The sequence below is a fragment of the Symphodus melops genome, assembly GCF_947650265.1.
Source record: "Symphodus melops genome assembly, chromosome: 6".
Taxonomy (NCBI): Eukaryota; Metazoa; Chordata; class Actinopteri; order Labriformes; family Labridae; genus Symphodus; species Symphodus melops.
Window position 1 is genome coordinate 19,681,119 of NC_136696.1, and position 24,476 is coordinate 19,705,594.

A 24,476-nucleotide genomic window follows, 5' to 3' on the forward strand; every position below is an offset into this window, starting at 1 on the left:
CTCTGTGCCCATTCTTTTCTGCAACCCTGCAACACTGGATAGACATGGGTGGATTGAAGCCAGACATTGTCAGCTCATTATCAGCACCTTGTCAGCCAACTTTCTCCACACTAGAGCTCTCAATTCCGTGTGTGTGTGTGTGTGTGTGTGTGTGTGTGTGTGTGTGTGTGTGTTTGTGCACACACGTAACTGTCTATGTGGTGGCCAGTTATTGTTTTGGAGACTGTGGGAAGACTTGAAGTATGTAAGCCTCCATCCTCAGTGACCTTATGTGTAATATTAACAGCTGCATGAGAAAAGCTGCGGAAATGAAGTGCAGAAAGTGTTTATAAACAGAAAAAAAGTTGTATTTTTGCCCCTTGCTGCTTGTTGTTTGTGCCTGTAAGAAATCACTTGTAGTTTATCACATGGTACATACAAGCACATAAGGAGACTCAGACCTTGTTCTTCTTTCTATTTCTGGTAGACACACTTCTGGTTTTTTTTCAACATTTCCTCTTTCAGATTACAGCAGCCTCCGAATTAGAATGCATGTTTCTATATTGTTTGAGTATGTACTTCTGCAGAGAACTTCCTGCTCTTTGACAGTGCTGTGATATGAATATCCTCCTGCTGGGCCAGCAAACCGGTAGGCCCTCCCTCTTCCTTTGTATCACAGTATGCTGCTGACACATTTTCAGCCAGTTTCACAGCCCACCTCACATTTCTGGCTCCTTGAGTACTGCATACAAGTGGCCAGATGTGATAGAGGCTAAAACTGAGAAAGTGTGAGATAGAGAGAATGGTGGGGGGGGGGGGGGGAGATCAGATAGATATGTGTGTATGAGATGAAAATAAAGTCATGGTGGGAGGGGAGGCTTGTTTTAGATGCTGTTTAAAGCTCAAGAGCAACGGTTCGTTAGCAGTAAACAGAAAGAGAGAGAGAAAAAGAAAAAGAGATGATAGATGGTAAGAGGATGGGCGGAAATGAACAATAGAGGGGAAATGATCACAAATATGCAGAGGTAGCTGTCACCATCCACTGCAATAGGCTGGTCTGGATCTCATTATACGTAAATCCGTTTTGCTTGGGGGCCCATGCTGAACATACATTCGTGTTTAAGGAGGAATGTACGTCTTAGTGTATGTGTGTGTATACAGGAAATGAAGGTTGAAAAGTGAATGCTGTTAGAAGAAAAGAGAGTTTTCTTATGTCCTGAAAATCTGTTTGTTGTCATATGGTCTTCTGTTGTTTACATTCCTCAGCATATATTTTATTAATCAGCTTTGTTTATAAGGAAACTAGAGAGCCTGTTGGACAGAATAAGAAATAAATAAAAAGATTCAGCATTTGGCAGCTAAATGCATTGAATTGAGTCCACTGGAGATGTAATATTGTACCAACAATTTCACACTTGTGGACTGAGCTTATGAAACTGTTTATCACTTACAAAGGTCAAATACATCAGTAAATAGAAACCTAATTTTAATCCTCATTTTTTATGTGTTGCTTTTATGGGTTCCCTTGCTAAGACCATAAGTGCAATCCTGATTCTATATTTGTGTTGTTTCCCAATAAGGTGGGGAAAGAGGAAGAAGAAGCACTGACAAGAATAAAAAAAGTTAAAAGAAGAATGCAAAAAATATAGTTATAAGAGAGTACGCCAGGCAAGGAGAAAGAGTGTTTGTGTGTGTAAGAATGAGTCTGTGTGTGTGACAGAGAGAGAGAGAGAGAGAGAGAGAGAGAGAGAGAGAGAGAGAGGGAGGGAGGGAGGTATGTGTGCAGGGAGAGATTTTCTTCTTCTGGAAAACAGCATCTTTCCCTCCACTCTGCTCCTCCCCTCTTCCCCCTCGGCATCTCTCCCACGCTCCGGAGCTCAGCCTTCAGCTCCCCGGATCCTCCCAAACTCTCCGGAGGTAGAGCTTGTTTGAGTGCGAGTGTTAATGTGCATTTGAAGCCTGTGTGTGTGTGTGAGTGACTACTTGACAGTGTGCTGAGCACTTTCGTGTGTTTCTCTCTCTCTCTCTCTCGCTCTCCCCCTCTCTCTCCCTGCAGCTGAGGTGGGCGTGTGGAGCCTCTGACCCTCTCTCGCCCACTCTCTTCCTCTTGTCTCTCCCTCTTTGCTGCAGTTACAGGGGGGCTATGGATGGACTGCGTTTACCTCCACTCATCGAGGAGGCTTTGGACTCTACAGGTCTGTGCTGCTGTGCATTTGTCGCTCTGTGTTTATGTGCAGTTGGATGCAGTGAGGCTATTTTTAGCTCTGCTCTACAGATCAGATGTGATGAGGCAAAAAACAAGGTAGAGGAGGGTTGATGTTTATCTCCGCTAAATAAGAGTGTTTACTCTCAGCGTGAGGGGTGGGATGGTGAACTGAGGAGGTGGAGGAGACAGAGAGAGTTTGGTCAGGTGGTTTGAAGGTGGTGAGACTTTCGTGAAAGCTTGTCTTTATTAGGAGTTGTGGTCGAGCTGACAGACAGGCTGACTGAGTGGGTATTACTGTCAGCTATGGCATCTGTGGACGCTTGATGGAAGCTACGAGCTGCCAGGTAATGGATGTCTGTCAGCAAGAGGCAGGAAGTAATGCAGTCATTAGTGCGGGCTGTGTTTAGATGTGTTGCATGTTATTCACTTGATGCAATGTGGAGTCATGCAGTGTTGGATGTTTTTTTTTTTTTAATTGTAGTTTGACTCCTAAATCTTTAATGCTTAGATTGTTTTCAGCTCACAAATTCATTCTTGTGGAAAATCCATTTCGCATACAGGTCAGTGGTTGTATGGAACAGCTGTTGTTGGGCTTGACTCCTACTTCATTACACTCTTTATCCTACTGAATCTATGCTGTGTGACTGTGTGCAACAGTTGAGGGAGGAATGTTTGGAATGTTTTTTTGTGTCTGTCACAGAAGAAGAGTGTGTTTTGAGCAAGTTTTGAATGGGCGTGCAGACAGAGCAGCTCTGTGTGCAACTCGGCTTGAAGGATGTTTATTCGCGCTCAGGGGCTCAGAGAGATACACAGGTCAGAGGCCCTTCTGCCCGGCCGCCATGCTTCTAGAATCTGGCTTCCTTTTCCTGTGTAGCACTGTCCTAAAATTGAACTTTTGATAACATGTATTCAGAGGATTAATTCTTAATTCCTCCCTGATCTGCAGCTAACTGCAGTGTTTTTAAACCATTTTGATGAGTGAACAATTTCCTTGTATTACATTTGTTATGTTGGCGCCTGTGTATTGATCAATATGGATGCTGTCTCAGGAGAAATTCTACTTCCATAACAAGCTTGTTCCTGTGGTTCTTACTCTGGGGACCTCTTTCTTTCATAACAGCATGAAGCATGCCTTTAAAGCTGGAAATTTACTGCCTAGTGATGGCAAGTATCTGGTTTAATGAAGCATGAATCCTGACTGATTGACCATAATAAGGACTGACACACAGCAAAAGAAAATATGATGTAGCTGGTATTAACTTGCATCTTTTTGAATTACACAGACTCCGGCATCTGAATGGATTAAAGTGCAGTTATTTTGTCCAGGTTGAGGTCAATTCTAGTCAGACACCAGTCTGGGTTCTTCGGAATAAGCTGCCTTTTGTTTTGCAGTACAAACAGTGGCTTTGTTCTGACATGTAGTTTTTTCAAGTCTTTTATTATCAATGCTCAACTTCACGCTGCATTGCAAGACGTGCTGCTGAAATCTCTTGCCAAATCTACCGCATACATGTGCTGGAACACAAAGATGTGATCAGAAAAACAGCATCAGAAGCCGATTGGACATTTTAAAGCCGTCTGTGTTTCTCACAGCCATCAGCGCAACCATATTGTTTCTCCCACTGGCACGAGTCGCAGACCATATCTGTCTGTGTCCTTCTCTCTGCTTTCCCACTCAAAAGCTCTTCCTCCTCTCTAAATCCCGATCCTCTGCTCTCTTCTGCACCCACACACCCTCCAACACACACGCGTGCACATGCATGCGCCTGTATAGACAAACCTTTGCACCTGCCAGAGCCTCAGCCCACACAACGTTTCCCTCCCCTCCAGTGTTTTGCCCTCACATTGTGAAGCTCACATCAGCAGCTATACGTCTCCAAGGTGCACAAACAGGATTTCTCTCTGCTCTCTGAAACTAATAAACAACTAAGTTGCTGCCTCAAACAAACTTTGTCGATGTTGGAGCTGTAGAGATCAGTGAGAAAAACAAGAATGTGAGAATCTCACATCAGTGTTTAACATGGCCCGTCATGGTGCTGAGGGACAACAAATTGTACATGCTTTTCCACACTCTGGCATTCCAGCTATTTCTCTCTCTGCTCAAAACCTCTCAAATGTAACATGTATTCTTGCATCGCCCTTTTCCCATTTTTCTCCATCAGCCTTTTAGTGCTTCATTTTAAAAACAGGCTTTCAAGGCACTCAAAAAACTGAGTGTGTCACATCTTTTTTTATTCTCTTCTGGTGGCCTAATGGAGCAGTGCCTAACATTTGGTGTGTTATGGAAGTCATCGGGCTCCTTCTTGAAGCCTATTCTATGGATCTCTTGAAACTATTCTCCTCCCTCGCAGAAATGTTTGGCATTGTCAACCTATCATTAGCTCTCTCTCTCTCTCTCACTTCCTGTAGGTCTTTATCCTTTTTTGGAATTTGGCAGCAACATGCTGAGCTGTAGTACCCCGTTTAAGTGATGTCAGACCTTCCACAGAGATTGCTTTCAGGTGAAAATCATTGATTCGTAATGAAATGGATTATTACTGCATCAGCTATTTTCATGCTTATTTGTCACTATCCCTTATTAATGGCTACACAACAAACACATCCAGACATTCAAACTGCATCACACGAGCACTTAAAAGGCATTTTCCCTGAATCAATCACCCACACAGTGTACTAAATGACATCGTTTTAACGGCATGCTAATCTAATGAGGCCAAATTTTAGCGCATGATTTTACATTTCATCTCTATAGCGTTGACCCACTTTCCTGTATTACCCTGTTAAAGTGCAAACATGGATTCTCCATTTCAATAACAGAGCGGCTAATTAAGTCAGTCCAACTCTTTGGTGCTTGTGGTTCTTGTTTCTTTCCCTGCTTCTCCGCTTCTCCCCCTGTAACTGGTTTTTTTTTCATGGCTCTCCCTGGAGCTTTGAAGGCTCAAAGTACAAAGAAAAACAAGCAGATAAACTTGCTTTAACCTCACGAGACGTTCATGCCTGCAGCTCACCCCTCATCTGTAGCTGCAGTTTGAAGTCAGCAAATCTCATATGATGGTGACCTCACTATGGAGAGATAAGATTGCTGGAGCTTCTCTATATGGGAAAAACAAATGGTTTCCATGGTAAGCTGTGGAGAAATACACAACTTAATCGCATCAGTGACTTCCCATGTTATGTGTGGAGGGGTCACCATGGAAATGGACCAGTGTACAGTCCCACCTTATTCCTGCTGATATCAGAATCCTCTCCATCCTTGTATCTCTTTTTTTAAAGGTCTTTTTGTGCTCTCATACAGTCTCCGCTTTTTTCAAGTCCCCCCTCCCTCTCTGCTTGGTGTTATGTGATGCTGAGGAAGTGTGCCAGTGCAGGGGAAAAGCTACAACATCAGTGCTGGGCTGGCTTCAAAGCTGGGGTAGGAGGGGGTGGTGTGCATTATGCATGGCCTCCTACACAGCCGCAGAGATCCTTTGCAAACATACCGATACGTAACACCTAAAGCTTAAACATGGCAGACTGGTGCGTTCACAGATGTGTACATAACTCAGCAGAAGTGGAGCTAAGAGGTCACATGACACAGTGACACTTCACTTTGTATATTGCTGCACATATAAACAGGTAAATATCAAGAGCACACATAGGTTCATGCACAATGTATACAATTCAAACAGATTAATGCTAAACACAAAAACCATGAAGACTGCCAGCATCACCAGCAACACCACCTGTCCTCTTAATCCAGTTTTCAAGCTTTAATCAGCAAATGCATCTGTCACACTACACCTGTGGACAGCCTCCAGCTCCTGCTTCAGTGAGCCGTCATTTTTCTTTTCTTTCTTTCTTTCTTTCTGTCTGTCTGTCTGTCTGTCTGTCTGTCTGTCTGTCTGTCTGTCTGTCTGTCTGTCTGTCTGTCTGTCTGTCTGTCTGTCTGTCTGTCTGTCTGTCTGTCTGTCTGTCTGTCTGTCTGTCTGTCTGTCTTTTTTTTTTTTTTTAACAGCTGATTCAACTCCAGAGGTTGCCTTCAGTCTGGTAAAAGTGAAACTTTAACTAACAAGCAGAGGGGACAGCATAGAGAAGAATCATTTCCAACTTAGGACATTTTCCTGAAAAAGGTGCTTTGTACATCAATCTAAATTGTAGCACATGCAAAAATGAAAATAACTTTTGAGGATTAGATTTACTATTGTAAAATGTGTTTTTTTTTTACAATAAGTAAAAATGAGTTTTTGCTATCTACTCTGTCACACTGTAAAATGAAGTTATAGTTCTTGCAGTCTATAAGAGATATAGAACTGCAGCATCACAATGATTTTATTTTATTTATTTTTTTTTACAGAGGAAGGATTTCCTTTGTTGCCAGTTTAAGTAAACACTCAACACTCAGCATTCCTCTGTTTGCAAAAATGAACACTCAGCTCCGCAGTTTTGCAAATTTCATTATACTTCCCCGCTCCATCACTGAGCACCAAAATCAGATTCAGGAGTGGAACAAAGAGCTATGTGTCGCCACATTAATGTTTAAATTTAATCTCAGACAGCCTTTCCTGAGACACAGCAAAAGAACACTCAGCCTGCTTGTCGTCTTGTTTCTCAAGTGGCACAATGTTTGCAGAGATGTGTTTTGTTGCAATATGATGAGGAGCGAATGTGCTGTGGTAAGATAAAGGCAGCTTTCCCTGCAGCAGTAACAGCGGCTCCTGAGATGAGTCTCCTGCTCGTAACTGTTCTTGTACGTACAGAGTGTCCGTGTCTAATGCAATCCCCGCTTGACTAAAAAACCAGCACCGTGCCAAGTATGCAGAAGAGTGATCACAGGTGTCACTGCAGCTGATTCTGCTGCAGACGGGTTTGACATTCACTCACAAGGTGAAGTGATAAAGCTTCTTTACTAAATGAAATGACTAACAAGCTGTTGGGAAATGCTAAGTAGGCAGACATTTCGGCACAAGGCACAGTTACGGATGCAAAGAAAAAACATGTTAATAAAATCAGGTAGGAGCAGTTTATAAGGGTTTCATTGCTCACCAGGTCTGTCAATAACCATTTCTATGCCCAGTCACTGTACAGTAAGTGGATAAATAGAAGGGATGCATAAATCTAATACCATTAGCTGATACCAGTCTGATAGAGACTCAAATAATGTGATCTGATATTGGTGTCAATGCAGCCGATTCTGGATGGGTCAACTCTTTTCTCTAAGCAATATTTTGTAATTTACAACTTGCATTCCCAACATGGATGATGGGTATTTTCTTTGAGCAGTCTATTGAACAACTGTAGAAATCATACTCTGTTTAGAGCAGCAGAAAAATACATACAACAAATGTGTACATTAAATCTAAATAATGGAGTAACATTCAAAATGAATATGGTCTGTCTTTGCAAAGATGACAACTGGATCAGTATTGATGAAGTCAAAAAGTTTTCCAAGACATTTAAAACCTGTGGAGAATAAAGACATTTAAATTGCTTGACTTCTGACAGCTTAAGCTTTACAAGCAGGTAAAACATCACATCCTGATGGCAACAGAGAAAATTAGAGTGAATGAGGAGGGAGCTTTTCAGATGTGCAGAAAAACTCAGAGCACTCACAGCTGTTACATTTAGTTTCACAAGTTGAGATAAACAGTGTTGAAGTAAAGCTTCATGTTGCGTTTCATGTAAATAACGCAGCTTATCATTAACCACTGGTGTGAAACCAGTACTTTGTAATGGTTAATACCCAAAGCCAAGGTAAATATACGAGGACAGAATGAGTCAAATCAGTGGATGCTTCGTCAGAAGTGACTTTTATACTTCATTCTTATTTTGTCACTGTATTCTGAGTATCAAATATTTATCTGAGGACAGTCAGGGTGCTATATCTACAAAACGACAGAACTAAAATACAGGCACACCACATGAGCCAAAGCTTTCTGAGTTATCACACTGAGCTCGACACAATAAAGAATTTCGGATGTGAGTGATATTCAGTGGGAAGTCTTTTTGTCTCTTCCTGGCCTTTAACTGCCGCCGGCTACCCGTACAAGCAGCCCCTGCTCTCCCTGCCACACAGTGCTATCTCTCTTCTTTATGACTTTCTCATTACAGCAGCTTCAAAGTTTAATGACAAACTAGCTTGCATGACAACTTCTCACTCTCCTCTTTGGGAGCTGTATTGTTCACATTTAAATTATTATGCAACGAGAAGCATTAAGGATGCTAATGTGGCTACGTTTCAATAAAAAATATGTTGCATGTGCTTGGCTGTGATGGAAATAGCTGCTTCCAGTGATGGGAACAACAAGGCTGAGAAATAATTACCACACGAAATGGAAGCGTCCCCTGAGCCAAGATTACTCCGGTGAATATCACTCTTAATTAGGTGGATCTTTAGTTAATGCTTCGCTCTGTCTCCTGCTGCATCTCTTTTCTCGTCACATCACTTGGTTTCTGTCTCTCCTGGCAAACACTATTCCCCTCTCTCTCTCATCTTCACGCTGCTCTCTGAGTCCAAACAGCTATCTCCAGGCAAGGATGCAATACATCAATTCCTTTTTCTGAAATTGACTTCACCCCAGAGGATACGACTTTTTGAGAAAAAGGAGAGAAACGATGGCAGAGTAACATGCAGCAACTGGGGCATGAGGAATATTTTACCTGGAAACAAACTAACACTGTGATATAATCTTCATGTCCTGATACCACCTTGTCTAACAATTAAGCCATCTTCTTTTGCTGTAAATAACACCCTCCCTTCTGACCTTTTATTTGCTGCTCCGTCACAGAGCGATTGTAGCAATGTCAAATCAAGTGTGTATCAGTGTAGTTGTATATTGTATACAGCTGTAGAGATGTATTCTGATCTGGCTTTACAGGCCCACAATAACAGCAGCTCTCTTGGAAAACAAAACAAAACCATGTAGTGTAAAATGACAGGGGCATGTGTTTGTCACACTTGTCTTACTATGAGTGGTAGCTTGTGTTTTTGTGGACACTGAGTTGCATAGCTGAGTGGTGAGTCATTGTGATAGCTTCAGCATAAAGGCCCACCTACTTCAATGTGTTTCCGCATTGTGTCGGCTAACTGACTCCATCTACTGGTCAGAAATTTGATTTCACAATGCAGATAGAGGAACATAAATATGTATCTTCTTCTGTGGAAGTCAACATTAAGTAAAATCAGTGTGTCTTAAGTGTCTTACTTCAATTATGTCTCACTGGTCAACAATCAAAACATCGACACAAAGACAGTTTCACATTTCCGGGAAATAATGTGATTGTGTTCTAATCAAAGGAAATATATCTATTCTTCCTTTTCTATCAGAATCTCAATTTACAATAACTGAAGAGGGTTGTTAGTAAATGTGTACTTTGAAAACAAGTGTTCAATTGGAGTACACGAGTGTAATAAAAGTTCTTGTACAGAGGAATTAGTGCCACTTTAATCACAAGATGGTGCTGTTGATTCAAAAGAAAACACCATCTGTGTTGTATGGAAGGCACGGCTGAGATTAGGTGATGACAGAGGCGTGTTTGTCACCTGTAAATCCATCTTTCGGTCTCACTGTCTTCTCCCATCAGGCCTTGCTTTACTAATATTGCTGTCCTCTCTCCATTAGATGACCCGTGCGATCTGAAAGCAGAGTGCAGCCCCACCATGGACAACGAAATCACAGCAAAGGAGAGAGGCGTCCTGGAGGAGAACAACGAGAAAGAGGAGATGGACCAGGAGGGAGCTCAGGAGGAGGAAGGGGAGGAGAGGAAGCTTAAAGAGGAGGAGGGTGAAGGGGAGGAGAAGAGGAGGAAGGAGCAGGAGCCTCTGACCGAGGAGCAGGAGCTGGAGGAGCTGAGGGCCCAGGTGCTGCAGCTGCTGCTGGAGCTGGACGATGCCAGAGAGACCTCCAATAAACACCAGGAGGCGTTTCATGAGCTGCAAGGTGAAACCCCCAGTCCTGGATAATACTCTCACCACTGCACTATTATTCATGATTAAATGTGTTGAATCATTAATCTTCCTCTATCACAATCTTTTATTCATTATTCAGTTACAGCCATCTGACCTGAAATCATAAACTGTGTAAAGGAAGGCAAACATCTTCCAGACACCTTGGAACCTGCCATCCCGGCCTATTTCTTTCTGGCATGTCAAAGAAAACCGTAGAAATTCACACCTGTTTGGGCACAGAGCTAAGCTAAATAAGCCACCGTTCTCCCAGAAACTTCAAGAAAAATTACCTCTAAAATTCTCCACATTTGAGTCTGTGTATGATCAAACCTGGAAAATAACTGAAGCTTTTTCAGAGAACTCGAACAATCAGCCAGAACTCTGTAATATGCTTTAATTGTAGAGTGGCAGTCAGGGAAATTCATGACCATCTGCCCAACCTGTTGATAGTTTTTTTTTTCCGCTGTACTTTACAGCAAAAAACAACTGTGCAGACCATATTCTTAGGCTTGCTGCCTCGCATAACAATGTATGCGAAATAGGAAGTGAGTCATTTCATCACTCCAAATGTAAGCAAGCTAGTTTGCATGCAGAAACATTGCAGACAAGTCAGTGTCATAGAAACCGAAAAGTGTGGGCGCCTGTTTTGCCTCATAACAGTTGAAAAATGTCGCTCATTTTCAATATGTATATTTTATTATAATTTGACACCCAGGAATGTGCATGTCAGAGCCTCACTCACATATTTATGTGCAACGACCACTCTCTACAAGTTATGATGAGAAAATCAAGTTTAAATAACCTCAAAGCACACAATTGGATTATTGGCCTGGATTCCACCCTTTATGTGTATTAACTGTATTTGTCATGTTATGGATAACTAAGAAGATCTGAGCCTTACCTTTTAAATAATGATAATACCATTTGAAATGTAGGTTTATTTGAAGTAAAACAGTCTAACTCTCCACCTCTCTGTTTATCACAATCAAGTCAAAACGTAGAAGCATAAATGTTTAGTGACACAGTCAGGTCCTCGTAGACGCTAAATGGAGCATCACATCATACCTTAGAAATGATGAGCTTAATGTTCAGGGACGGTTGCAGTGAGTAAGGCCTTGAGTATGAGGCTTCAGTGAGCTCACTGTGTGTGTGAGTGTGCGTGTGTGTGTGTGTGTGTGTGTGTGTGTGTGTGTGTACGTGTGCACATTATGAGTGTGTATGACTGAGTGTCATACTTAAAGACATGGCGGGGTGAGCTCAGTTGTTTCTCTGGCAGCAGCAGGGGCATTCCTCAGACAACTGCGCACATGCTGAGGGAAGCTTCTAGACTGGGTGCCCTATAGAGCACATCCAGGAATTATTACTGGTAAACTCCCACTGGGGAGAGTCAGCTGTTCAGGCTGCTTGCAGCTGTTGGGGGGGCGGGGGGATGGGGGTCCTGAGTGTGCTCTGAGAATAATGTAGGATGAGTTGTCGGTAAATTTCAAGAAAAGCCATGACCACACATACTATAAGTGAAGTTTATGATGTAAACTTTTGCTCACAGGGGAGATCATGCAAACTCCACACTGGTAAGCCCTGTCTGATGGGGATTTGAACCAGGAACCTCCCTGCTGTGAGGCTACAGCGCTGTAACTACAACACTGTGCATGAATTCAAATGCAACTTGTTATCTATTTTCTATGGTTATGGCTTTTGCAGGATAAATACATTCACATATTGACCCCTGGAAAATGTGTTTATATTTTAACAAGGGACACAAATGTGCAGAGAACATACAAATGCTTTTGAAAGGTCTTCATAATGTGACGGACTGTCTACAGTATATAGAGGATATATAGCTGGGGAACATAGACAGTGACAATAGTGACAGTCAGATAATAGGCAGGTAATCGTTTTACCTTTAGACTGAATACAAATGACAGTTGAGGCTGATGTGAATGTTAACAGTTCTTTAGGTGTTTGGTAAGAAAGTATTGGTCTACTTTAAGTTTTGGCCTGATGGTGGCACTAGATGTATTGTGGCTCCCGTATGTCATTCCCCACTCTCTCTCTCTCCCCATATCTGCTGTCCTACCTCTAAATGAAGGCGTGAAAACCTCCCAAAAAAACAATTAAAAAAGAAAACAGCAACAAAAATACTCTAATTTATTTAGCTCCTGTGTTTTAAAAGTTCTGAGCACAAAGACGAAGCAGACTAAAGTCATCGACAAATCAACTACTTCTGCTGCGCACATATTAAGCAAACTACTTCTATCATTCTGTCATGTCTCAAGGTTGAGCAGCTTATCGGGTTGTCATCTTTCTAACGGCCTGTTGAAGTGACATTTTCTTCCTCTTATCGCTTCGCCCATTCCCCGCTCTTCACCTCTCCTCTCTCCTCTCCATCAGGTCTGTTGGAGGACGAGCGTCTGGCCAGTGCACATCAGGCTGAAGCCTTCACCCGGCAGATTCAGAATCTCCAAGGTATCAGCATAAAGAAAATAATGTGCTTTATAAAAGGCATGTTCCCCTTCTCCAAAACGCTTTTCCTGCAGGCATAGTTCCTCTCTCCTGCAGCTGTTTATGTGTCAAGCAGACTGCCTTCACCAGGGAAGTCTCAAATGTCCCAGGAATGGGTGGACCAAAGACCAAATTTCCAGTTTCATTATTTTTCCTTTTTAGGGTTTTTTTTTTTTGTAATTTTTTTGTAATTTTGGAGCATTTTAGGGTACCCCTTGATACTTTCATTTTGTTAGACATGCACACCACTCTAATTTTAACAGATTTTGATATACAATATTTTGATTACAAGTGCTTTTTATTGGGCATATAATATTGGGTAAAAATCACCCGATGTTTATGATGGTGTTACTAATTTAAGTGATAGGGTTCTAGGGTTTAGACCCAGGGTCAACTCCTGTATATACACCTAACCATTAATGGGATCTGAACCTAAATAAGACTAACAAACGGCTACATCAGCTCGTCTTACAAACAGTTCCCACACATACAGCATGCACCGCGCACACACACACACACACACAAGAGCACTTCACCCACACACCTAAACAAATGTAGGCCCACTAGTGCTACACCTCAGGTACAGTATATTATTTCCACACACACACACACACACACACACACACACACACACACACACACACACACACACACACACACACACACACACACACACACACACACACAAGCACAGAGGCTGCAGACCAACCCACACATACCCCATACAGAAAAATGTAACCTCCTCCTCTTTGTCTTTCAGCTCAGCTTCGCTCAGTGCAGGAGGAGATGGACAGCCTGGAAGAGGAGAAGGAGAGCGAGCTGGCCGAGGCCCAGGAGGAGCTGCGTATAGCTCAGGAGGAGGTGCTTCTGCTGCAACAGGCAGCGGAGGAGGCAGCGGAGGAGAGGGAGAACGACATCGCCTCGTTGCAGGAGGAGCTCTGTCGCCGCCGTGCCGAGCTGCAGCGCCTCAGCGAGGAGGCGCAGGAGTATGAGCTCGAGATCACCACGCTGAGGGCAGAGATCAGCATGAAGAGCCAGCGCAGGGAGGTCGAGAGGAGAGAGGGTGAGGGAAGAGGAGAATGAGAGGAGAAGTACCTGTATTTGTGAAGAAAAAAAAAACAGTAGACAGGTGGGTGCCAGAGAAGAAGACAAGGTGCACGTCGTTTGGTGTCTTGCACACATATCTCTCTCAGTGCATCAAAGTTAAAGTATAATACGTTTCAGTTTTACACCTTCACACATCTTTGTAAACAGCCCTCAGTGAGAAAGACACCACAACAAACACCTATTGACTATGCTCAAACTGTGGACACAAGGCCACGATCGGTCTTTGTGGCTGATGATGTGAAAACACAACAGGGTGTTATGGATGTCTTTGTTCCATGCTCACATCATGTTAGCGTCTCGCATTCAAGCACATAGATCATTTGTTTGGTTTAATAAATATTACAGATTACACATATGCTTGCTGAGGGGGAGTGGTGTGTGCTTGTGAGTGTGTGTATGTGGGAATTTAGGATACCCAGGAGATGAGGTCATGACGAGGAGGGGGGATGAACACTTCCATCACATGATGTCATCGCTGGGCTCTGCAGCTGAGCCTGGGCTGGGACTGAGGGAGGGGAGGCTGAATTATCTCATCTGTGTGCTCTTTCCTAAAAAACCTCACAATACACAACATTTAAATTAAAGGGAAGTGCAACTTTTGTCATAATTTGACACTGGGAAAACTGCTTATATGCTCTTTTGCTGACCAGTTAGTTCCAAAAGCTGGACTTTGTTATTGTTGGAAGCAGCCACATTAGCTATGTTTCATGTTTAGGCTACAGTTGACCTTTAAACTAATCTAAACTAGGTTAACACTACCAACCATGGACCATATATTACCATGGACGGAGAAACATCTGCCTGGAAGTGAAGCCAAAAGATTTATAACCCTGCCTCCTCACTGATCACAGATGAGACGTGAGTCAACGATAGAGTTAAAATACACATCATTCTTTTCCCCCTCAAACTAAGACTCTGTTGTGATTGTTAGTTATAATTATGCTAATTGATGTCTTTCTGAGGAGTTTTGTTGTGATTAGTTATTTGACATAAAAAAAAGAGAAGATTGAATGTCATGATCGCCGGCTCTGTTGACAAATGTGCTTGTTACAGCATTCTCAACAGGATTAGGAGAGTAGAGGAATGATGAGAGAAAAAGTGACAAAAACTAAAAATACAGTCATAAAGCGAACTCTCATAACACTATACGTTCCGATGAATCTTTGACTCTTGATCAGGAAGTGTAATATGTGAAGTTAGTAACAGCCTGACATCCTCTGTGGTTTGACCTGCAAGACAGGCTACTTGGGGCCCCAAACCAACAGGTGGCCCCTGAGGGCTCAGAAACTTGAGCCAAAGCCCAAAATGTGCAAATTCTGCAACGACAGCAGGAAAGGGAATGATCAAGTTATTGATGTGAAAACCAAAGTTCATCAATGAAAGTCAAAGAGAGATAAAAGAGAAAAAATCAAATTAATGCAATTAATCAGCAGAGTGTAGTTACCTGTCAGACTGTTGCTTTAATAATTTACTATTATTACTATAATAATAAAATTAACTTCAGTTAGCAGTAAGGTAAAAGGAGCTACCTTGAGCTTCATCTTCATTGTGTGTTTTCGTTTGTTGTTTGGCCAGGTGACGTGGACCTGCTGAAGGAGGAGTGCCGTATGCTAAAGGAGGAGTGTCAGACCCTGAAGGAGGACAACAGACGCATCTCTGAGAGGCTGCAGCTGCTGCAGAGACAGAGGACATGGTGAGAGGTCAATGACAGCTCACTCATCAGTTGGGTTTAGTGGATCAGCTGGAGGGGACACCCTGAGCAATATTACACCTCGTCATAGCCATGAACACCATGTCTCATTTACAACAGACTGGCCACCTGTTTACTCAACCGCAGTCCAAGTTCAGTATTAGACTAAGCGATTACAAATAAGTGGTGATATACGTTTCCTAATTGATTAGTTTGAAAATTAGAAATTAATAGACAGCAATTTTACATCTGAAATGTCATCCTTGAATTTGAAAACAAATCTTCCCACAAGATTTGTTGAACAGATGATAAGAAGAACGCATCACACACTCCTCCTCAGCAGATGGGGAGCTGGGCATACTCCATCTGTTGTGGAAGATCTTGTGATGCATCTGAAGCAAGACAAACATTATTTATAGCTCAGTTTTTAGAAGAAGCTACGCAGTTCTTGATGGGAAGAAGAAAAGGACGACTAGAATTACCACCTCTCTGATTAGTCTCGTCACAGTTTACATTTTTCAAGTGTCTCCCACAGAATGACTGTGTAACTGAAGCCAGGAAGGGGTACAGAGCAACCACAGGAGAGTAGCTACTATTACAACTAAGTAGCTAATGGAGATTTAAATAAACACATGACTAGGTGAAACTGAACTTTGATCTTTTGGGTTCAAATCTCCTTAGTCATAATGTGCACAGCGTGAGATTTGTGTGAAATATTGTCAAAATTAGCATATGAACATGGGACACATTACCAAACGTTTTTTATTGTGAGGTCATAATGACCTAGAAATTCAAGCACCAAAATCCAATCCTTTCATTTTTGAGTCTAACTGGGCCATGGGCACATCTGAATATGTTCCCTTCTTTTCAAATAAATGTTCTGAGGCATAAAAATCGAAATAGAAGAGACAGAGATGATAATAAATTCAGGAAATGACTCCATAAATTGAAAGCTGTAAAATCAAGAAAAAGTTTCAAGAAAGTTTTAAGATTCTGCTCTCATTTGGCTTTTCTGAGTCAGAGATCAGAAGTAATCAGCAGCAACTAAAAGGACCTCTTCGAGGGATTCGACAATCAAATTGAATCACTAGTCTAATGAAATCTAAGACTGGATAATTGGTCAGAAAAAAAAAAAACATACATGGGGGTTGCGCACCTCACACGAAGGGGCTTAGGTTATTTTCAAATTTCCTAAAGTTTTCGCCATCCTATTCAAATAAAGGTCAAAAATAAATCTAGAGGAAAAAAAACTAGCAAAAGAAATTGCGAATCACTTCTCTAATATTATGGACTACAATTGGTAAAAAGAAATGAAAAGAAATCATTCCCAGAGTTGTCAGTTTTTTGTGCTTGCATAATGAAATCTCTGCATAATGTGCAGACAAAAAGGAAATGTGAAATGCTAGCAGTTTTCCCTTTATCATATGAAATAGCTGGAAACCACGTCTAGCTTTTGATCACAAGAATGGCAATCCTTTTCAGAGCCAATCTCTTAACTTTCAGGGCTTATTTTAGCTGAAACTCAAAGTGTGTGATATTCATACTTGTTACTTCTTTTGTCCAGCTCCAGTGTGTACCTGTCACTGAAGGAGGAAGATGCAGGGGAGGGCACAGAGGGAAAGGAGACAGAGACTGGCTCCGATGAGGTCATGACAGAGAGCTATATGACTATGGCCCAGTCCGAGAACTGTCGCCTGGTGGATGCTTCCATCCAAAAGAATATTTCATTCGATGGGAAGCCTATGACACCAACCGGCTGGAACGGAGGCATCGGGGAGGTTTTCTCCCTAAGAGACCAGCTCAAGCAGGCAGAGGAGAAAGCCTCACAGGTCCAGAGAGAGGTATGATGCATTTGTAAAAATATGAATAAAAGATGGACGGATGTGGGTCAGGCATTCTTAATATATTTTCCTAAAAACACTACATGCAAAGACTGAAAATGTGACCCATTTGTCCTATAGTGTGACGGTCTGAAGATGGAGCTGAAGGAGCTGCAGGTACTTTATGACAGCAGCCAGAGGGAGAGAGCCGAGCTGGAGGAAGAGCTGCAGCGCTGCAAGGCAGAGCTGGAGAAGCTGTCAGCAGGGGCTCAGGTAAGGGACAAACATAAATAGCATGGCCATATTCAGCTGGCATAACAGGAAGGACACTACTATAATACAGATCAATTATTTAAAAATACACAAATTAAAACATTTAAATTAGAAAGCTTTGCATGATAATGTATTTCCTTTTTAATAATGAGTCTGTGCTTATTCTAGAAGTAGTGTTTTAGTATATGCTCTCTTTTGATTGAAGACCTACAGTGTTTTATCTCCCTGCAAACATACTGTCCACTAACACATGAAACACCTCACGTCACACCTACTGTATCCTGTGTCTGTTGAGCCCACTATTTATGTGTCATACTGTAGCTGTGTATGTTTGAATATGAACTGACCTGGCCTGTCAGCCCATATCAATATTTATTATGTTCTAGGCTGGGGAACCTCTCCACCCTCACTGTGTCTGTGTTTCAACTGCTCGGTGAGAGCAAACGCTTTAATACTTTAAGTAGACTCAAAAAAAAAACTGCAAAAGGCAGCAAGGAAAAACAAACAATTCGGCCTCTGAATGCTATACAGACTTCAGATGATATGCGTTTTCCCACTTTAAGATTTTCTGTTCTTTGATTTTGTTCTGAATAAAAATAAAAAGTATCATGATAATCGTTGAAATGAATGGTAGAGACACAATCCAGCAGTGTTTGTATTTGAAGTTCAACTGCGATATTTAAACATTAGAAGCTACAGCACCAAACTCAGTTTACCCTTAATGATAACGATCTTTGCTTATTGGATGTCCCTGGCCCCTAACTGCACTAAAAACAGTCGCGGACAGATGTGGTTTCAAATAATGTTCTGCAGGGATGATGTATTTTTGTAGACCATTACGAAACTTAGACTCATGCCGTTTCCCTCGATTAAAAGCATATCTGGCCCATAAAATCAGATTTTATGACACTGTCAGGTTTTGTTCAGCAAGATTATCTTCACTAATGAACATGAGTTCTAGTTAAGTGCCATGAAAATGACAGAGGTGAATAACTAAAGTTTGGTCATAAAAATACTCCGATGTGCATGAATAAAAAAAATAGTTTTACTTCAAGAGGATTCTAACTACAAAGGAAAGAACAAGCTAACCCTTACCTTCTCAGTATTATGCAAGTGGCTGTTTCAAAATCAAATTGCCAATTCCAATGCCTTCCTGTAAGGAAAAGGAATATGCATTAAAATCTTAAATGCAATAAAATAAAATGTTTTGGAAACAGTTTGAAATATCATTAAGTACTTTATGTCTGGCCCTTTTTGTTTTATGGAGTCAGAACTCTGTGTTTTGTCGACAACAGATGTAACAAGATGTCTCAGCATTGTGTCAAACTGTCTGCCCGTGCCTGTCTCTGATGCTGTCCTTGTCCTTTGAATGTCCATGACCTGTCAGCCTGTAACAGAACAAACTTAGCCAAACATTAAAAGAAGTGAACTATAAAGTGAGGATAGAGAGACCAAAATACCATCCCATCCTCGTGCTTGTTACTGCACTCATGCTGTATGTCTTTTCTGGTCACAATAACATCACATGCAGGCAGTAAATGCCGCACAGCACTGCTCACACAAACTCACATTGAGTTAATGTGCATGTCACCATAAAGTTATGCATTGTTTATTTAATGGGAAGCGTAAATCACTCCATCATAATCCTCCCCCTTTATATCACAGCCATGTCATTCTCATTTAGTGATTTGTTGTGCTGTTATAACGTCTTTTTTTATCTACGGTTTTATTATTTGGAGACCTCAATCCATCCATTCACTCATTCCCTTCATTTCCATTGTCCTTGTCTTTGTTTTTATTTCCTCCTCAGAGATTCATCCATTCGTCTGAGCACCCTGTTCTCTCCATCCCCTTCATAGGAATGATTGTAATAGTGGCTGTGGTCTGGTGCTGGTTGTCGGAGCTGGCGTCCCAGAGGGCAAGGTATGAGAGGAGCTTATCTCTAGCTGATGGTTCTTACACAGATCAAAGAATCAATTCACCCAAATGACATAAACAAACACTCTGTCATTTCTCCCATTCTAATCCCACCATGCAGATAGTTCACAATTAAATTCGTATGGTTTTGAAAGGATACATTAATGCAAATCCAGTCTAACCTCAATTTACCTGTAGAGGAAAAAATGTATCTCATGTTTACTCTAGATAACTCAGGGAGGCTGTTAAAAATGATTTCATATTTTATTTGTAGTTCAATAAAAACTGTGGACACCCTATACTGTGGATTATTAAGAGCAAGGATTTTTTTTTTAGCTTATTGTGTTTGGATTTAGTCAGAAATATATAAGCTTCCTGGAATGGTACTATGAGGTACAAATGGAAAAAATATGTTTTTATGTGATTTGGGTAAACTGAACCTTAAATAAAAGTCAATAGTCAGTATACATTAAAAGTGCAAGGTATATGGGAGGATTTTAAATGAAAAACTCCAACATTTTGCATGGAAAAATCATAAGTGAAAGAAAGTAGAACACAATATAAAGCATTTATTAAAAGGTGGACATTGGGCGGGTGGGCAGTTTGGCAAATTATGACTAAAATGTTAATCAATGGCACTGAATAAGTAATTAAAAGAAATAGTTAAAGAATTTGGGCAATACATTTTACAGCTTGTTTACAAAGAGTTAAATGAGAAGACTGATAGCAACCTTTTGTGTCTGCTTTATCTGTGAAGCTGCAGCCAGGACAAGGCGTAATACTGTAGCTAAGAAGGATAAATAATGCAGGGGGAACAAGCAACTTGCTTTGTTCAAAATGTAAAAATACTTACATTTAAGACCATTTGAAGTTAATTTATCATCTTTATAATAATAATAATAATAATAATAATAATAATAATAATAATAATAATACATTTTATTTGAGGGCGCCTTTCAAAAAAACCCAAGGACACCTTACATGCAGGGTTTAAAAAACAATAAAACAAACAAAAAGTTAATGCACTTATATAATACACTTAAACATACTTAAAATGCACAAGTGCAATTTTTAACCTTGGTGGGAATCTTTATTAGCATTAACAAGTGCTTTGTGTACAGACAGGATGGAATGAAACAATCTTCTCCTCTAGCTCTTTGTGAGAAGGCAAATGAACTATTTCATAAAATATCAAACTGTTCTATACAAAGCCCATCCATGTATATCTCTGGCTGATGCATGGCCTCTACATGCTCTTAACACCACTGTTTTCCTGTCTTCCCTCAGGGGAGTGAGGTAGGTTGGAACTCCATTTTGACTATCACTGCAGCCACAGCAGTGCTGCTAATGATGACGAGCTTGTTAAGAGCTTTCGTCCGATGTTGATTGGATGGGCAACAACTGCACAGGGACAACCGTCTGCTTCAGACCAGCCCTTATTGTCTCCAGCCATGTCTTAGACTGAAGTGGAATACTCTATAATGTGACAGACTGGCAACTGCATAGTAGAAAATGTATGGACGATTACGTCTCCAATGAGAAGGTACTACAAGCACACGCAGACAGAGAATGATGCGCTCAGTTATATTGGAGAGACGGCTGTGATGATGAGTGGACATGCAGAGAGCCCACATGAGGACTAATCTCATTCCGCTAAACGTATGCTAGTGCTGTCATTCCCTTCTGTGTCTGTGAATAGGTTTCTTTCTTTTCGCTCTAAATATGATAAAAGAAGGGTTTTATTTTTACTGTGCACCAAATGGTTTTCATGTTATCAAACCATTATATATTTATTTGTTTGTTGAAATGTTGTTTTACAGTTTATGTTGATAAATGAGAAAAACAAGGAGTCTGGTATTTATTGCACTGAAAATCCCGTGGTAAACAAATCACCCTAAATTATTAACATAGAGGGAAGTTTTTTTTGTTTTTGTTTTTTTTAAGAATAAGAGTGTTCTGCCCTGCCCTCAAAATACTGTTTAATTTAACACTATTACAGCAACTATCCTGCCATACATAACTCATTTATAACGATCTGATTCACTTTTAACCACTATTGACTTACTTCACAAGGTATAAAAGCTCAGTGTTGTAAGCTGATGCTTAACCAGACATCCCCCCACTCGAGCAGCTCTTCTTCAGTGGTTTGTTTTTGGAGGGGGTTCTGTGCTTTGCTCCGAGCTCTGCCACTTCCACTTTTGTCTTTTGTCTGACTCTGAAACAAGACAACTCCCACTGTCCCTTTTAATTATTTCCTCAACTAAGATGCCAGGGAGGCATTTCAGTGTTTCTGGTTCATCTTAATAGCTCACAGTCAGTTTGAACATTTCTAAATGACTCTATTTTAATGGATTTAAATGGTTTGTTATAGTGTTCTTTTTAAGGTGCTAGTAAATAGGCCTTGGCCACTTTGGGAGCACATTTGAGCATGATTGGGTTATGGTAACATGTTTTATAAAAATGTAATCAAAACAGGCTGCTTGATCTACTCACACACCGAAATAAAACACTGACTGATATGAGAAAAAATGTTAGTTTTCTTGTGTGGAAATTTTACAAAGGGATATGGTTCCAAACACATAAACACAATGTGTCAGAAACATGTGGTTTATTTTAGCATCAAATACAAACATTGTATGTACATGTAAAATGACTGATTATTGTTTAAATTTGTGCAACGTTTTCTTTTTGTGTTTATGTACTTTAAAACTGAAAACAGCATGCTAAGAAACATATAGAAGCACAAAAGACATCTGATGTTGGTTCTGTTCCTTTGTATTTCATGTAAATAGGTGTGACATACAGTACTATGGTAGAGAGATTTCTTAAATCCATTTGTACTAGCTTTGTAGAAAGTTGATTCTATTTTGAAAGAGCATCGTATATTTGATAGCCAACTTATAAGCTGTGTAAATGTTTATTTATGGTGACGTTATTAGAGGAGCTGCTCGCATTGTTGATCATTTTATGTATCTCTTTGTTCAAAAGGATAAGACGTCATTGCATGCACTTTGATTGCATTTGACCGTAGTTGCCTGAGAGAGCAATACAACGCCTGTTATTTTCTGTCTGTTTAATACAGAGGTGTCTTGAATTTTTTTCTGAAACGTTTGTCATTAAACTATGTGTTGATAAACAATGCCTGACTAACGTTATTTCTGCATATGAACATACACTATAAGTTCGGTGCCACTGGACTGCAAAAGTTGTCACTGTCTCTTTAATAAATGATCAGTGTGCAATGAAAATCAATCTCCCTTTGACTGCAATGGTACATATATGTGAATGTTGTCTGGACAGAGCATTCTTTTCTATTATTTCTGAGCATATTTCATGAATATTAAATGTATCATACCTTCACACAAGGTTCTCTATTTGCAGTGTTCCTCTGCTTGTTGCTTTGCACATTGAGAACATTGCTGTTTTCAATATAGTTGTGGCTATTTTGTTACTTGGAGGTCTATTTTGTACTATAAATGACTCAAGAGAATAAATTTGCTCACACCTCATGATGTCTAAGAGCCTTCTTTTCTTGGCAGATGGCCTCATAGTCTCCGGGTTTAGGGTATCGAGAAGTCCCATTCATGAAATCACCAGCAGTGGGCCTGAGTGTCGTCACATTGGCGTCACATTTCACTGGTTCTAGTATTAATAACCCTCACTCCAGAGACGTGATATAAGCTCACAGACATGTATTCTTTACAGGATCTGGTGTGTCAAAGTTGAGAACGAAGGCCTCTAAATTACACACAGTACCACACTAACACGACTCAGAGCTACAGAGTTTGAACGTGTGTAATTGTTTAAAAGGAGGTGAGCTGAGCTGACCTTGTTGTTCGTTACCGTTGGCAAAAAAAAAATCTGACTTCTATCACTGGAAAATAAAAAAAAACTACATTCCTCAGTCTGCAAATACTTCAGAGAGATTCTAAATCAGCTCTCTGTCTCATTTTATTACCGAGGAAATGAAAAGTGTCTTAACGATAAAGCTGTTAGCTGGGCCTTGACTTCGGGCAGATCTGTCCACCAACTTCCCCCTAAATCCCTTCTTAAATATTTATCTATTTGACTATCTAGGGAAGCTGCCAATTAAATGAGGAGAAATGTGACTGTTTGGGCAGGTCAAAGCAGTAAACAGAAAGTTGGTTAGTTAGGCTATATTTAAACTTCCTAATAGGGCTGGGATTATAGTCTATTATATTATCAAAGAAAATACATAGCCTGCTAAAATAATCAAAAATCATATCACGTTCAGTGAGGGTCTCGTGCTTTCACATATTTTGTTGCAGATGTTTTTAATGGCTAATTTATGCACAGTTGATTATTTACTTTTGAGAGCACTCTAAAGCAGCATCACTAGTATCACATTATCACTATTTACCATCCAATATTAGAAAGAACAAATGACAGTATGAAAGTATCAACATAAAGATCCTGTTCAATAGAGCAATAAATTTGAATTAATATTGCTATCAACATCACCAGCTAAAAGCACGACTGACAAATACCAGCACTGAGTCCCTGGTTATATTATAAGAGATCATTTGCTTGTGATTTAACTCAAAATAAAATTAGAATAAAAGTGTCTAAATTATTCTGCTACACCATAAGGTAGCTGAACAAAACCTCTTGAGGGTCTCATTATATTGCGCCAGATAAACATTAGGACCCCTGGCTGCAGACTGAGTATTTGAAGAATGCCTGCTGCATGTGTCACAGTTATTCTTATCTCCAACTACTTCATCAACGATGGCGCTGGCATTTGGTGTCACTGCCATGTCACTGACTGCTGAGTCACAACACCACCTCGATCCCTGAACCTGCAGCAAACGCATTATGTCTCAGAGGTGACTCCTTTTGGATAAAGTAACATGACTGATATCGCTCTAAAGACACTAGCAACGTTCCCAGTTTATTTCTACACTCAGCATCATCTCCAATCAATGGGTGCTGTCATGTTGATCAAACATAGAGGTGACACTAACTTGTTTCCAGTCATTTCAAGGAGTAGTGTTATTCTTTCTAGTTCTGTACCAAAGAGTTTTAATGACATTAAAA

At 40.7% G+C, this 24,476-nt stretch overlaps 1 protein-coding gene across 6 annotated transcripts; it reads left to right on the forward strand.

The window, feature by feature from the left end:
- Positions 1–1,729: 1,729 nt before the first annotated feature.
- On the forward strand, positions 1,730–22,927 carry LOC306825194 (sarcolemmal membrane-associated protein-like). Of its 6 annotated transcripts, none has more exons than XR_013779230.1 (10): positions 1,730–1,896; positions 2,036–2,174; positions 9,784–10,101; positions 12,501–12,575; positions 13,372–13,674; positions 15,294–15,411; positions 16,973–17,249; positions 17,370–17,501; positions 19,361–19,424; positions 20,706–20,780. XR_013779230.1 is itself a non-coding variant. In XM_079345785.1 (10 exons), the coding sequence occupies exons 1-10, from the start codon at positions 1,756–1,758 to the stop codon at positions 20,716–20,718; spliced, it is 1,629 nt and encodes a 542-aa protein (XP_079201911.1). In that variant the 5' UTR covers positions 1,730–1,755; the 3' UTR covers positions 20,719–22,927. The 6 variants fall into 6 exon arrangements, 5 of the variants coding, with proteins under 5 accessions (XP_079201911.1, XP_079201912.1, XP_079201915.1 ...); XM_079345785.1 differs by having other exon boundaries at positions 19,312–19,424; positions 20,706–22,927; XM_079345787.1 differs by having other exon boundaries at positions 1,818–1,896; positions 2,116–2,174; positions 19,312–19,424; positions 20,706–22,927.
- The last annotated feature ends 1,549 nt before the right edge of the window (positions 22,928–24,476 follow it).